Source organism: Gastrolobium bilobum, unplaced genomic scaffold (assembly GCF_033153095.1).
Source record: "Gastrolobium bilobum isolate Gb01-03AN ecotype WA unplaced genomic scaffold, APGP_CSIRO_Gbil_v1 utg2535, whole genome shotgun sequence".
NCBI classification, from domain to species: Eukaryota; Viridiplantae; Streptophyta; class Magnoliopsida; order Fabales; family Fabaceae; genus Gastrolobium; species Gastrolobium bilobum.
In genome coordinates, this window is record NW_026897536.1 from 120,539 (window position 1) to 132,542 (window position 12,004).

Consider the following 12,004-nt stretch of genomic DNA (forward strand, 5'->3'; position numbering starts at 1 on the left):
ATGCCAATAGAGATTGACTGAACTGTAAGATTGATACACTTTGCTTGTAATGCTTAAATTTGATTTTCACTACTATAAATCACTTTGGTATATATATAAACCAAAACCCAAAAAAACAAAAATACATTCCAAAATTTGCCATTATCTTGGCATAGGACACACGGATTTACATGGTTGAAAATTGTACCAAACTAATTTAGATATATATAAATGATTTTTTCTTTGGAATTTAGATATATATACATTAATAAAAGTTACAAAAGATGACACCACCGAAAGTGCTCTTCCTAAACAACCTGAGATGAAACATTTGATGTCAGAAGTGTTCCACGAAACCCTTCCTCGGTATGCTGTGCATCCATTTTCTCCTCACAAAGCTCATCTGTAAAATATGAATATGACCATTTCTGTATATATAAGGAAAAAGATAGTCAAGTACCATCATCTAATAGCTTACCAGCAATATCTCGATTTTCATGGATCTCAGAGTCCCTCACTATAATCTGATCTCCAGCAAATATGTTTACATCCACAAGAGTAGCACATTCGTCATCAATATCAATTGTTCTATCACCTTTTTGTAGTATCTGGTTTTCCTTGACAACCTATGAGGACAATTACCAGATGTGGGGGAAATAAAAATTAGACATTATGAAGCATTGAATTGATTGCAGCAATATACAAACTAATCCACAAAAAAGGGAGGGAAAGATAAGAAAAAAGCAATATATAGATTGATACGGCCTTCGTAACTGACCAATCTTTTGAGAAAAGTGAACACAAGTTACCCAACCACCTCCATAAATGTCATTTCATTTGTGTGACCTATTAATATCTTCTCTCGCATGTCAACCAAAATATTCACCTATTTCATGTCAAGCCTACTTATATAGGAAAGCAAAAAATTTAGAAAGAATTTCACCTCGCACTATCTTGATGCAACAAAGCAGGGGGATAGTTGAAAGTAGAGTACAACTAAATTATAACCACAAACTTTGGCCTTTCATGTAAGCATGAAAGTGAGTTCAAAGTAATTTTCCACCCTTTACAAAGTAAGAAAAGGGAAAATCATATTTCTTCCATCCCATTCCCACTCTCTATTCTCAGTTTAGCAAGCTGTCATTTCCTAATTTATGTCTAATCCATCTCAGTTTTTTTAGATAAACCACACATATCCTTCACGCGAGTCAATCTAAGTCAGTTTTGGTTCACCTTGATATGAAATGCTTTCACAGCAAGTCCAGAGACCTTAATCCAAATACTGGAGTTTCAGCTTCCACGGCTGAAACTTTGACACTACTCTTTACGGAAAATTAGATTATATGACACAGTTCTTCAGTACAATGTTTAAGAGCCTTAAAGATTAAGCAACTAAGGGCCGAATAATGGTTTTTATAAAAAGTAAAAATATCCTATAAAGTCCTAGCTATGTAACAACATGAGCTTAGATAGCCAACATTCAAACTTAATGATATGCATACCGCACAAACTTGGCTTACCCCAAGCGATTCCCATATCATCATTTTCAGCTGGTAAATTGATGTTGAAGCAGAAACTTTTAGACTAATTGAACTCCCGTTTTTAGTCTTCCGGGAGCGCTTGGAAACCCGCCGATCCATTTCAACAAAGCCCTTTGATGCCTCCAAGATTGATCTAGGGACCTCCTTTCCGCGGACAAGAATTACACATATTTCCTCATTGCAATAGTTAAGTTTCTGCATTAACTCACAGCTTTCCCTTTCTCCTATGCAGCTTTCACAAACCTGCATATTGAGAGGGGGTAAATTATAGTTCTAATGAAAATTAAATCTATTATGTATTATCCAATAAGGAGAAAGAAAATATTCTGGTAAATTTGGTACAAGAATATCAGATTTAGAATAAATAAATAAATAACATAAAAATTTGACTACAAAAGTTGTTACAGAATTTATGTGGGAGAAAATATGGGAGTGAATAACTATATAGATTCACCTGAATAAAACACATACAGACCAATCAAATTACCAACTCAAGTACAAATTTTTTTCCAGTCAAGTTACATGCACTGAAGCAGCTTTTTGGAGACATGATTGCTTTCATTCAGAAACACGCACTAAAACACCGAAGTTTTTTTCAGACAAAGGTAAATAGTACTATGAATTTGTCGAAGAGAGGTAACAGGAATAAAAGAAAACTCACGGACATGACCATTTGAGTACAACAGAAAAACGTGAGCATGAACATTTAGTTTCATATAAATTAACAGAAAAAAAAAACCATAATGGCTTATTTGAGTAATATATGTATGTATATAATTCTGAAAGACTTAACAAAAAACCGATGTGCAACAAAAGCAGGGTCGGGTCCTGAAATAGCAAATCCAACAGAATGCAGCAGAGTTTTGGAATACCTCAGGACAAGTCTTGATCACAATGTGTCCATTCCCGAATTCATCATTCCCTTTATCCCAAGTGTCCAACTGATCCTCACATATTACCGGCCTTTCTTCACAGGTTCCAGTCACAACATTCTCTGAATCATTAATATTCTCAATTCTAGCAGATATTCCTTTGGTCTCAATACCACCCCAATCTTCACAGAAGTATTTCCAATCATTCTCAGATATGAAGGTTAAGCCACCTGCCTAGAATCCACAAAGTGGACAGAAGTAAGACTGAGAAACAAGAAGACAGAAAAGCACAAAGTCACATTGATATGCAAAAATGGAGGGAACTTAACTATTTATTTCCAAAAATTCTCGAAAATGGAGGGAACTTACTCTTGAAACAGAGAAAGAGCAACTTGATATTGGGAACTTACTATTTATTTTTGTGATTTTAAAAACAAGGATTCAAAACATACTAAAATTAGTCAACCTATTTTCTGTAAATGAGATAATGACATAACATTGCATGCATGTATGTACTTACAGAAGACTCTCTTGGGATTATAGCACCGCGTCTAAAAACCAGTTCAGGAGGCCTTTGAATGAGTTGTGAGTGCTGAAGACAAAGAGAAAAGGAACAAAATTCATCACGGAATTGCAATGGATTAAATTTGACAGAATAAAGATGTCATATATGTGAAGACTCAATCACAGCATCAATTGAAGTGTTAGAATCTCCGACTAAAGTCCCTAACACATATTGCATAGAATAATTTTTCAATGTAAATCATCTTATAATAACTGCATATCTGAAAATATAACTCAAATTTAACCAAATGCAGCATACTAAATTAAGACAAAATCAAACCACAATTATACCACTGAAGACGATGCAAAACATGACAAATAAGCAAGTGAAGTAACAAAGTACCTTTTCACACACCAGTGAATCAATTATCCCATCTAAAGTTTCAGGTTTATCTGAATTCTTGACAGCTATATTAATGTAATTTCTCCATTTTGAAATCCACGATGAAGGAACTAAGAAATACTTGCAATGTAGAGAAAGCGGCAAACTTTTACCGACAAATAGTTTCTCATGATTCTGGCGCTGCCTTTGTTTTACTAATCTGAAGCATAAAAATAGAATTCACTTTAAAATTTGTCTATATCAGATCTATATTATTAGCAATACATATACAAAAGAAATAACCTCAAAGAGTCCTCCAAGCAAGCCACATCAGATAGTTCATTACTGCACTGGGAACACTCTCTGGAGTCTAAAGGAAAAGTAGGGCAACCTAGAAGATCATCAGGTTTTACAGAAATGGCATCGTCATATAAAAAGAGCCAGAAACCCTCCGGAACAGGCACCCGCTTAGCACCAGCAGCTAGCTCAGGCATAAGTTGCTGGTGTGGACAACTAATGGCTGCTGTTGGTCCACCATCAGCTTCAGATGGAGCATCAGCGACTTTTCTTCTCCACCATTGCTGCAACCTACAAAAGTAAACTTATCAGCATAACAGGCTTTGGTATCATTACTTTGAACTATCCAAACAGCTTAAAGAAATTAAAATTGATCAGAGCAGGTGATAGATTTCTCTGACTGGGCCAGTCAAACTCAAAACATTACTATTTGTCTATTTCCATGACAAGACAAAAAATAGAAAACTTATCCACATCACCCCTTATCCCATTTTTAGGAGCATAAATGGAAGGAGAAAGATTTGCAATCATACCATGGTCTAGACACATAGTACTTTCCATCTTCACATTTTCCATCAAGAATATCTCGTGCAAGTTGCTTAAATGATTCTCTTCGATCCCGATAGGTGTCAGCTGACACCACATTCTGAGCCTCATCAATCAGACAATCCCAACAGCAGTCCTCATGAGAAAGTGTTGGCCCCCCACCATACTGAATTTTACAAGCCAATAAAGGAAACACATTATGAACATAATATCAGCAACAACGGCAAAATAGGAGGAGATATATATGAATAAACCATAACTAAATCAACAGCTTCCAAATCTCTCAATATAAGCTTAAACTTCCTGTTATTTTTATGTACAATGTAATTCATTCAGACAAGTGCCCTGCATTCTCCTTCTCGCATCAACAAACACAATAAATGACCTACTTCACAAAGACTTTCATTTGTCAAAATGTTTCTCCTCCTTCAGACCCATGTATGTCAACAGTTTCCTTGCTTACATCACCAACAAGAAATAAGGTAAGCTTGGTGCTTCATGACATAAACAGCCCACTACTATAAATTCTTCAGTAACCCAACTATAGGACACTAGATTTTCTCTGCTGATGCTCTGCATAAATTTTCTTTTCATCTCTACTACCAGTATTATCCATCACAATATGTAAAATGGAACAAAACATGAATATCATTTCCAATTTAAAATATTCCCAAGCCACATTATCCTTCATAAATAATCCCAATCAGCCTTTGTCATATTGATTTAAGAAAGGAGCTCCAAAATCAATGACAAAGAAAAAGATGAAGCATGTATCAAACATATAACAACTAATGAAAATACAGCTACCTTAGACAATAACTTATCCCATGCTTTAGAAGACAATCGCTTCATTGAGGTAACCTTTAACACTGGGACTTTCCCATGTGAACATTGGATAGATGTGTTGTCAACAGAACTGCATTAACATCAAAAAATAAGTACCCTATAAATTAAGTGAAATAACCCTACTCTAATAACTGACAGAAGGAAAGGAACGCTCAAAGGAAAGAATTTGGCCTGACACTAATAAAATAAAAAAAACCATTAAGTGTTCATGGCCAAGAATACCATAAAAAGTATGCCCTAACCTTGGAATAATGTTGTCAGCCCACTGACGAAGCCAGTCACTATAAATCCAAAAAAATTGTTGCTCCAATGGTTGGACAGGAGCTTCAGCTAGAACAGATCGAACTTCTTGTCTCCTCTCATTGATACGACTCAATTCTAACTCTTTCTTATGATTGTACTGCTTACAAGTATCAAGGTATGAGGCATTGAAATTTTGAATCTCTTCACAAAGATGAGAAGGGATACAAGCATCGTCTTGTGCAGTAACTGCATCACCCTCTCTTTCTTTATGATTAGCACCACAAACCATGCCCCCTTTTTCACCAACATTTTTGGTACGCTTAAGATGATACATCAACATGTACGCATCACTAGATGAAAATGTCTCCACAGGCGAATATTGTGAATGAGAGGCTTCTAAACCATTTCCATTGCTGACAGCTGTCCTTGCCTCAGAGCAATTAGAATGAGCTACATCAGTCTTAACAGATTTAGAAGTAGGACATGAGGCTCCTTCACCAAATGGATGACGACCCAAATTAGTAACATGCTCGTCATCAAATTCCCACCACTGCCCAGTGTTTTCGTCTTTGATGTGAGCAATGTAATGACCACTATTAACAGCCATTCCCTTGTGAATCAGTACAGCTGACAAGTCATATATCAATCCAAACTGAGATCGCTCAGACAATCTATGGCGCATATCAAGTTCAGCTGGAAATGAAAATGCAGAAGTAATTTTCTTCTTTGTTGTTGTCTGTCAGAGGAAAAAGAAGAATAAAGGAAAACATTTATCAGAAAACAATTTAGTGATACAGAAAATCAAAATTTACTCCAAAGCAGGAGACAAAAAATTACAAAAAAAACAGGTATACAAAACCACTCTTACTTACATGAAGACCACTCAAAGAAAGAAAAAGCATATAACTATTAACATAGTTTTTCACTTCAGAAAACTACTCTTGCATGATCATTACCCCAAGAAAGAATTTCAAAATTTGTCCAAGAAATCAGCAATAATATGCCATTAACCTTATTATGAGGCACCATACAGGTTTGCAAAGTAAATCAAGCATCTATTCTTTTTAATCATTCAAAGTTCTTTCTTATTATCCTTTTACAAAAGTTGAAACTTTATTAAAGAAGACAAAATATTCTCCTAAAAGAAAGAAGTACATAAAGCAGAATCAGAAACAAGAAGAAGAAATCAAAGCTCGCATATTCCCATGTGTGAAAAACAGATCAAGGTTCTTGCATTGCTCTTTCTGTAAAAGCATTTACACCAAGATGTTAGTTTAAATGGTGATCACACACTGTAGGGATTTTTTTATTTGATTTAAGGCTTTGGCATGGACAGGAAACGTATTTTGATAGAATGACACTCAGGACACTGGTGCACATGAGCAAAGAGGAATTCTACTTTTGTAAGGCCAGAATTTGTATTCATAACTGTGCAAGATAAAGTCATCAAAAGGTTCCTCAATGATCTTCCATTACAAGGACTTTCAGAGCACACTCCAGTAGATACTTAACGAGATAGATAATTTTCCATTTAAGTTTTCTAATTCTATATAGGATAATTATTCTTCCGGTGAGTTCCCTATCATTCTTAGCCTAATACAATAATACTTATTCCTCTCTTATAACACCCACCCCCCCAAAAAAAAAAAAACTACGATCAAACAAAAAAGAAGTGAACAATGGAAAATGACATGGCATTTAGTTGTATAATGCTCACTAATAATAATAACAATAACTCAACATATTCACAATACCTTTGGAAGGAAGACATAACGTTTCAGTTGAAAATTAAGTACATCTGGTAATGTACATAGCTTGATGCTGCGAGTAGCATCAACTCTTGTTTTACACGACTCACAAAAATATTGATTGTCTCCATGAAGCTCTTCTATAGTAAGGTAATCATCTAGGCTCTCATCTAAACTTTTCAATCCCTTCACATTCAACTCTAACTCATAGAAGTCTTCCATTTTCGAAGAAGCTTCAGAGTCTCTTCCACATTGCATACACCTGCATAATAAAGTGATAAAATTAAGAAATGTGTAATAGTCATAAACACAGCTACTACTGTTCACACATATATCTAACATGAAAGTAGAAGATATAAGAAATTTATTTGAGACAATTTGAACATAAAATACCAGAGTCACTTCTGAACTATGAAGCATAAACACTTCAAAGGGCTGTGCTGGAAACATGTCGGACACTTCATGTTATAAACAACATAACGGGATACTACAAAATAGACGAGAACAATCAAATTTTGTTGTGTCACCATGTCTGTGTCAGTGTCATGTCCTTTGTCCATATCAGTGCCCATGCTTCTTAGCTTTTGACCAATAATGAGAAAATGATTCCGAACAACCAATACCATTATATATATTATTGTAAAGAACCTTAGGATACACCACCCCAAAAGCTAGCTCGAGTGGACAACTTTACTGCGAATTAAGCCAAACTCCTGAACAGCAGAACTGAAGCCACTGAACCATGCCCGAGGAGACTGCTTGAGACCATATAAGGATTTGCGAAGACGACACACCTTCCCAGACTCCCCCTGAGCAACAAAACCCGGTGGTTGCTCCATATAAACTTCTTGTAAATCACCATGAAGAAAGGCATTTTTGATGTCAAGTTGAAGGAGTGGCCAGTGACGAATAGCAGCAAGAGCAAGAAATAGGCGAACTGACGCCATCTTAGCGACCGGAGAGAATGTATCGCTATAATCAAGGCCGAATATTTGAGTAAAACCCTTTGCAACTAGGCGGGCCTTGAGTCGATCAACATGGCCATCAGGTCCAACTTTCACAGTAAACACCCAGCGACAACCAACTGTAGACTTCTCTGGAGGAGCAGAAACAAGGTCCCAAGTGCCATTGGAATGAAGTGCAGTCATCTCATCAAGCATCGCTTGGCGCCACCCTGGATGGGAAAGTGCTTCACCTGTGGTCTTAGGAATAGAAATAGAAGAAAGACTAGAAACAAAGGTGAAATGAGGTGAAGAAAGACGGTCATAGCTCAAAAAAGTATAAAGAGGATAAGGGTTACGAGTAGTACGTGTACCTTTTCTTTGAGCAATGGGAAGAGTCTCTGGTGAAGGATTCGGAGGGGAAGAAGCAACAGCAGTGGGCGATGAGTCAGCAAGAGTCGAGTCGACAGGAGGCACAGTTTTGCGACGCTGATGGGTGAGAAGTGGACGGTCCTCAGGTATAGAAGCAATAGGTTGCTCATCTGGAACAGAAGCACCTGCAGCTGGCAAAGACAAGTCAAGAAAAGGGACAGGAAGAACATGATCAACCTGTGACAACTGAGATGGGATAGAATTAAAGGGTTGTTGATCAAGAAAAGTGACATCAACGGAAACTAAGTAACGCTTAAGATCGGAAGAATAACAACGATAACCCTTTTGAAGACGAGAATAACCAAGAAAGATACACTGAAAGGCTTTGGATGTTAACTTATCCTTACCAGGAGTGAGATCATGAACAAAACAAGTACAACCAAAGACATGTGGAGTTAGAGGATAAAGAGGAACATCTGGAAGCAATAGGTTATGAGGAATGTCATTGTTGAGCACAGATGAGGGCATGCGATTGATGAGAAAACAAGAGATAAGTACAGCATCTGCCCAGAAGTGAAGGGGAACCTGCATATGAAAAAGAAGGGTAGTTTCAATGAGATGTCTGTTTTTACGTTAAGCTTTTGGGTTGAATTGGTTCTTTACATGGTATCAGAGCCTCGTGTCCCGGGTTCGATCCTCGCCGCCCCCCACTTTCTTTCAAGTGGAATTTCTTTGTTCGCACAGGTAGGTGGGCCTGTGCATTGTCCACCCTTCAAGCCCAGTGGGCTCTCGTGTGAGGGGGCGTGTTGAGATATATAAAACCATTAATGTAGCCTCACCCAACAGCTTAAGCTTTTTGGTTGAATTGGTTCTTTACAATTATCAATACCAAACATCACTCAAAGACGAACTTAACAGACAATTTAGCACAAAAAGATAATCAAAAGCATTATTTGGTAATATGAAAACATTTTTTCAGAGAAAACAAACTTGAATACGCATTTTGTGGGAAGATTCAAAAGCACCCAACAAACAATTGCATTATCTAAGGTGTTACATGTTAGCAACATCTACATCACTCACAAGTATTGTTATTTGGGCTTTTTTCTTGGAGTGTGGGAGGGGGCACGGGAAGGATCAAAAATAAAAGGGAAAATTCTAACATATTAGACAAATCTAAAATATTTCACAGCCCCATCCGCACAAAAAAGATTGAAGAATTGTACTATAATAAAATTAAGAAAAAGTGATTCTATATTAGTCAATAAGTATCTCATAACCAACAATTCTTACGTTGTCACATGAGACACACTTCCTCGGAAAAGATCTTGAACTATTGTTCTTGCCTTGGCAATTTTGGAATGGCTCAAGCAACGTTCAAGCAATGACAGAAGCAATGTCAGGAACTCATGGCTATCCTGCTGAACTCCGTTGTCTAACTCCAGTGTTTTTACAAATGGAGAAGAATCTATGAAAGCCATTTTACTAAAATGCAACTGTAGAAAAAGCCGAACCAGTTGATCTAACACCGGTTGCTGTTGTAAAACATCTGGTTCTACAGAAAATATGCCTTCTCGGAAAGATTTATTCATGTACAAGCACTGGAGTATACTGTTGGCATAGCATGTTGCACCAAGATTTGTCAAACCTGCAGGTGAATTAGCAGAAGCACGAAGATCCTGAGTCGGGTCAGGGCCAAAACTTTCAACAAAATCGGACATCTTCTGCCATAAGCCAGACTTCCGGGTTCCATTTGGTGGTGGAACCAATGCACAGAAGCAATTCGGGTTGTCTTTATTATTAACACGACAGCCTGAACAGACCGGTTTCCAAATCATATACAGTTGGTTCATATCATTTTCAGTTACTGCACCTGTTTTGTGAATTTTCCTACACAAGGAGGACAATAAAACAATAAATGTGTGATGGGAGGACCAATAAGTTATAATTTCATTTCATAAGCTAAAAAAGAAAAATAACATCAGTTATTAGTACCTCCATATTTCAGAAGTGCAGGCATCATCATCCCCCTGTCTCTGCCTTTTATTTTTACTTCGAGTTGTTGGTCTACTCATTGTAGAATAAAAATCCTAACCCTGAGAAAACCACAATAAACTAACTTCCTTGAGGTAAAAAAAAAAAATGAAATGAATCCATACAGCATTTTCACACCCATTTTTGAAATTTTATTATAGCAAAAATGAACTATACCAACAGGAAGTTATATTGGTTTCATTTAATGTGTGAAGCCCTACTATATAAAACTGTCGATCCAACACCACTTATTATGCTAGCAATGCAAATCAAAAATACAAAACAACAGCACAAGATAATGATCATGGAAAATGAATTTAACAAAATTAAATTTTGTTACATAATTTCATAATAAATATCATTTAAAAACAAATAAACTTCAGAAAATTTTACAGAAAGCGGTGGCTATGTTCCTGTCTACGCAAACACATTACCACAAGTTCACTTATTCGTAGTCACTATCCATTGCACCTCAGAACAAACACAAATCAAAATTCACGAAAAATCACAAAAAAATTGAAGCCTGAGTTGGAAAGAACCCTAGAAATTTTATACCAGGTAAAACACCAAACAAAACCAAAGAGAAACAGGAAAATGCGATTCCAAAAAAAAAAAAAAAAAAAAATTACTGTCAACAATATTAATCAATTAAAAAAAATATGATCCCAAAACGATGATATTAAGGTAGAGAAATAGTTGTTGTGATGTTACCAGATAGGAGAAAAAATAAGCTGATTTCAACTGCAAGATCAAAAATCACTCTCGAATTGGGAAATGAAGAAAACAAAAGGAAAAAATAAATAATAGAATTTATATATAATTTTTTTTATTTCCAAACTTTCACCCAAAATTAATGAGAACTGTTACTGTGAATTTTTATTACCTTTGTACGAAGGGAGAAGAGAAAGAGAAAGAGGGTTGCAGCTTGCAGGGAAAGAGAGTGAAAAAGAGAGAGAGAAAGGGACAATTGCTTTTGCTTGGTTTGTGAGGGTTGAATTGAATGAATGGGTCAAGTTTGAGTCACAGCAACATCAACAACAAACAACAATAACAATAATAACAATAACAAATAACAAAGGTGGTGTACGGTGTGGTTTTGAGAGTTGAGATCTTTTATTTGAAAAACAGTAACACCTCTTCACCTTCTTTTATACCATTTAACCACTGGTATTGTCAGGTGAACAAAGCATATCCATGAATACAACGTGTACAGTGCCATTAAATTTTTTTTACCTAAAATATTCTTCTTCTTTTTTAATGGTAACTGAATCTTGTATAGATTTATTTCATTGGAATTTATACAAATTTATATAATCAATTAATGGGCAGATATTCAAATGGTCAATGGATCAACAACAATTTGCTTGAAACAATTATTTAAAATGATAACTTTAATATAAAATATAAAGTATGGGGAATATTACTCTCATGTTATATGAGAGTACTTCTCTCATGTTATAGAGAGAATTGAAGTGGGATCCACCATTAAAAAACAAAAAGAAAAAAGAATGGGTGCGATTTTCGAAGTGAGACAAAATGAGATAATTATCTCATGTAAAATGAGAGTAGTATTTCCCAAAAATAATAATTATAAAGTTGTTTTTATATTTTTTTAATAGTCATTCTTAACTTTTTTTCCCCTTTAATTAAATACACCAACAATAGTTGTTGGATATAAAATCAGTATCCAATCTAAATT

At 35.8% G+C, this 12,004-nt stretch overlaps 1 protein-coding gene across 2 annotated transcripts; it reads right to left on the reverse strand.

Annotated features, from left to right (window-relative positions):
• Window positions 1-38: 38 nt before the first annotated feature.
• Window positions 39-11,324, reverse strand: LOC133307785 (ubiquitin carboxyl-terminal hydrolase 26-like). 2 transcript variants are annotated; one of them, XM_061508339.1, is made up of 14 exons: window positions 11,189-11,324; window positions 10,267-10,367; window positions 9,565-10,161; window positions 6,965-7,220; window positions 5,210-5,946; window positions 4,929-5,037; window positions 4,109-4,287; window positions 3,582-3,866; window positions 3,300-3,498; window positions 2,913-2,984; window positions 2,393-2,626; window positions 1,500-1,763; window positions 458-605; window positions 39-382 (listed from the first exon to the last, which is right to left on the reverse strand). In XM_061508339.1, exons 2-14 carry the CDS (start codon window positions 10,344-10,346, stop codon window positions 288-290), a joined length of 3,255 nt encoding a protein of 1,084 aa, XP_061364323.1. In that variant the 5' UTR covers window positions 10,347-10,367; window positions 11,189-11,324; the 3' UTR covers window positions 39-287. The 2 variants fall into 2 exon arrangements, with proteins under 2 accessions (XP_061364323.1, XP_061364324.1); XM_061508340.1 differs by lacking the exon at window positions 11,189-11,324 and adding an exon at window positions 11,017-11,076.
• Between the last annotated feature and the right edge of the window lie 680 nt (window positions 11,325-12,004).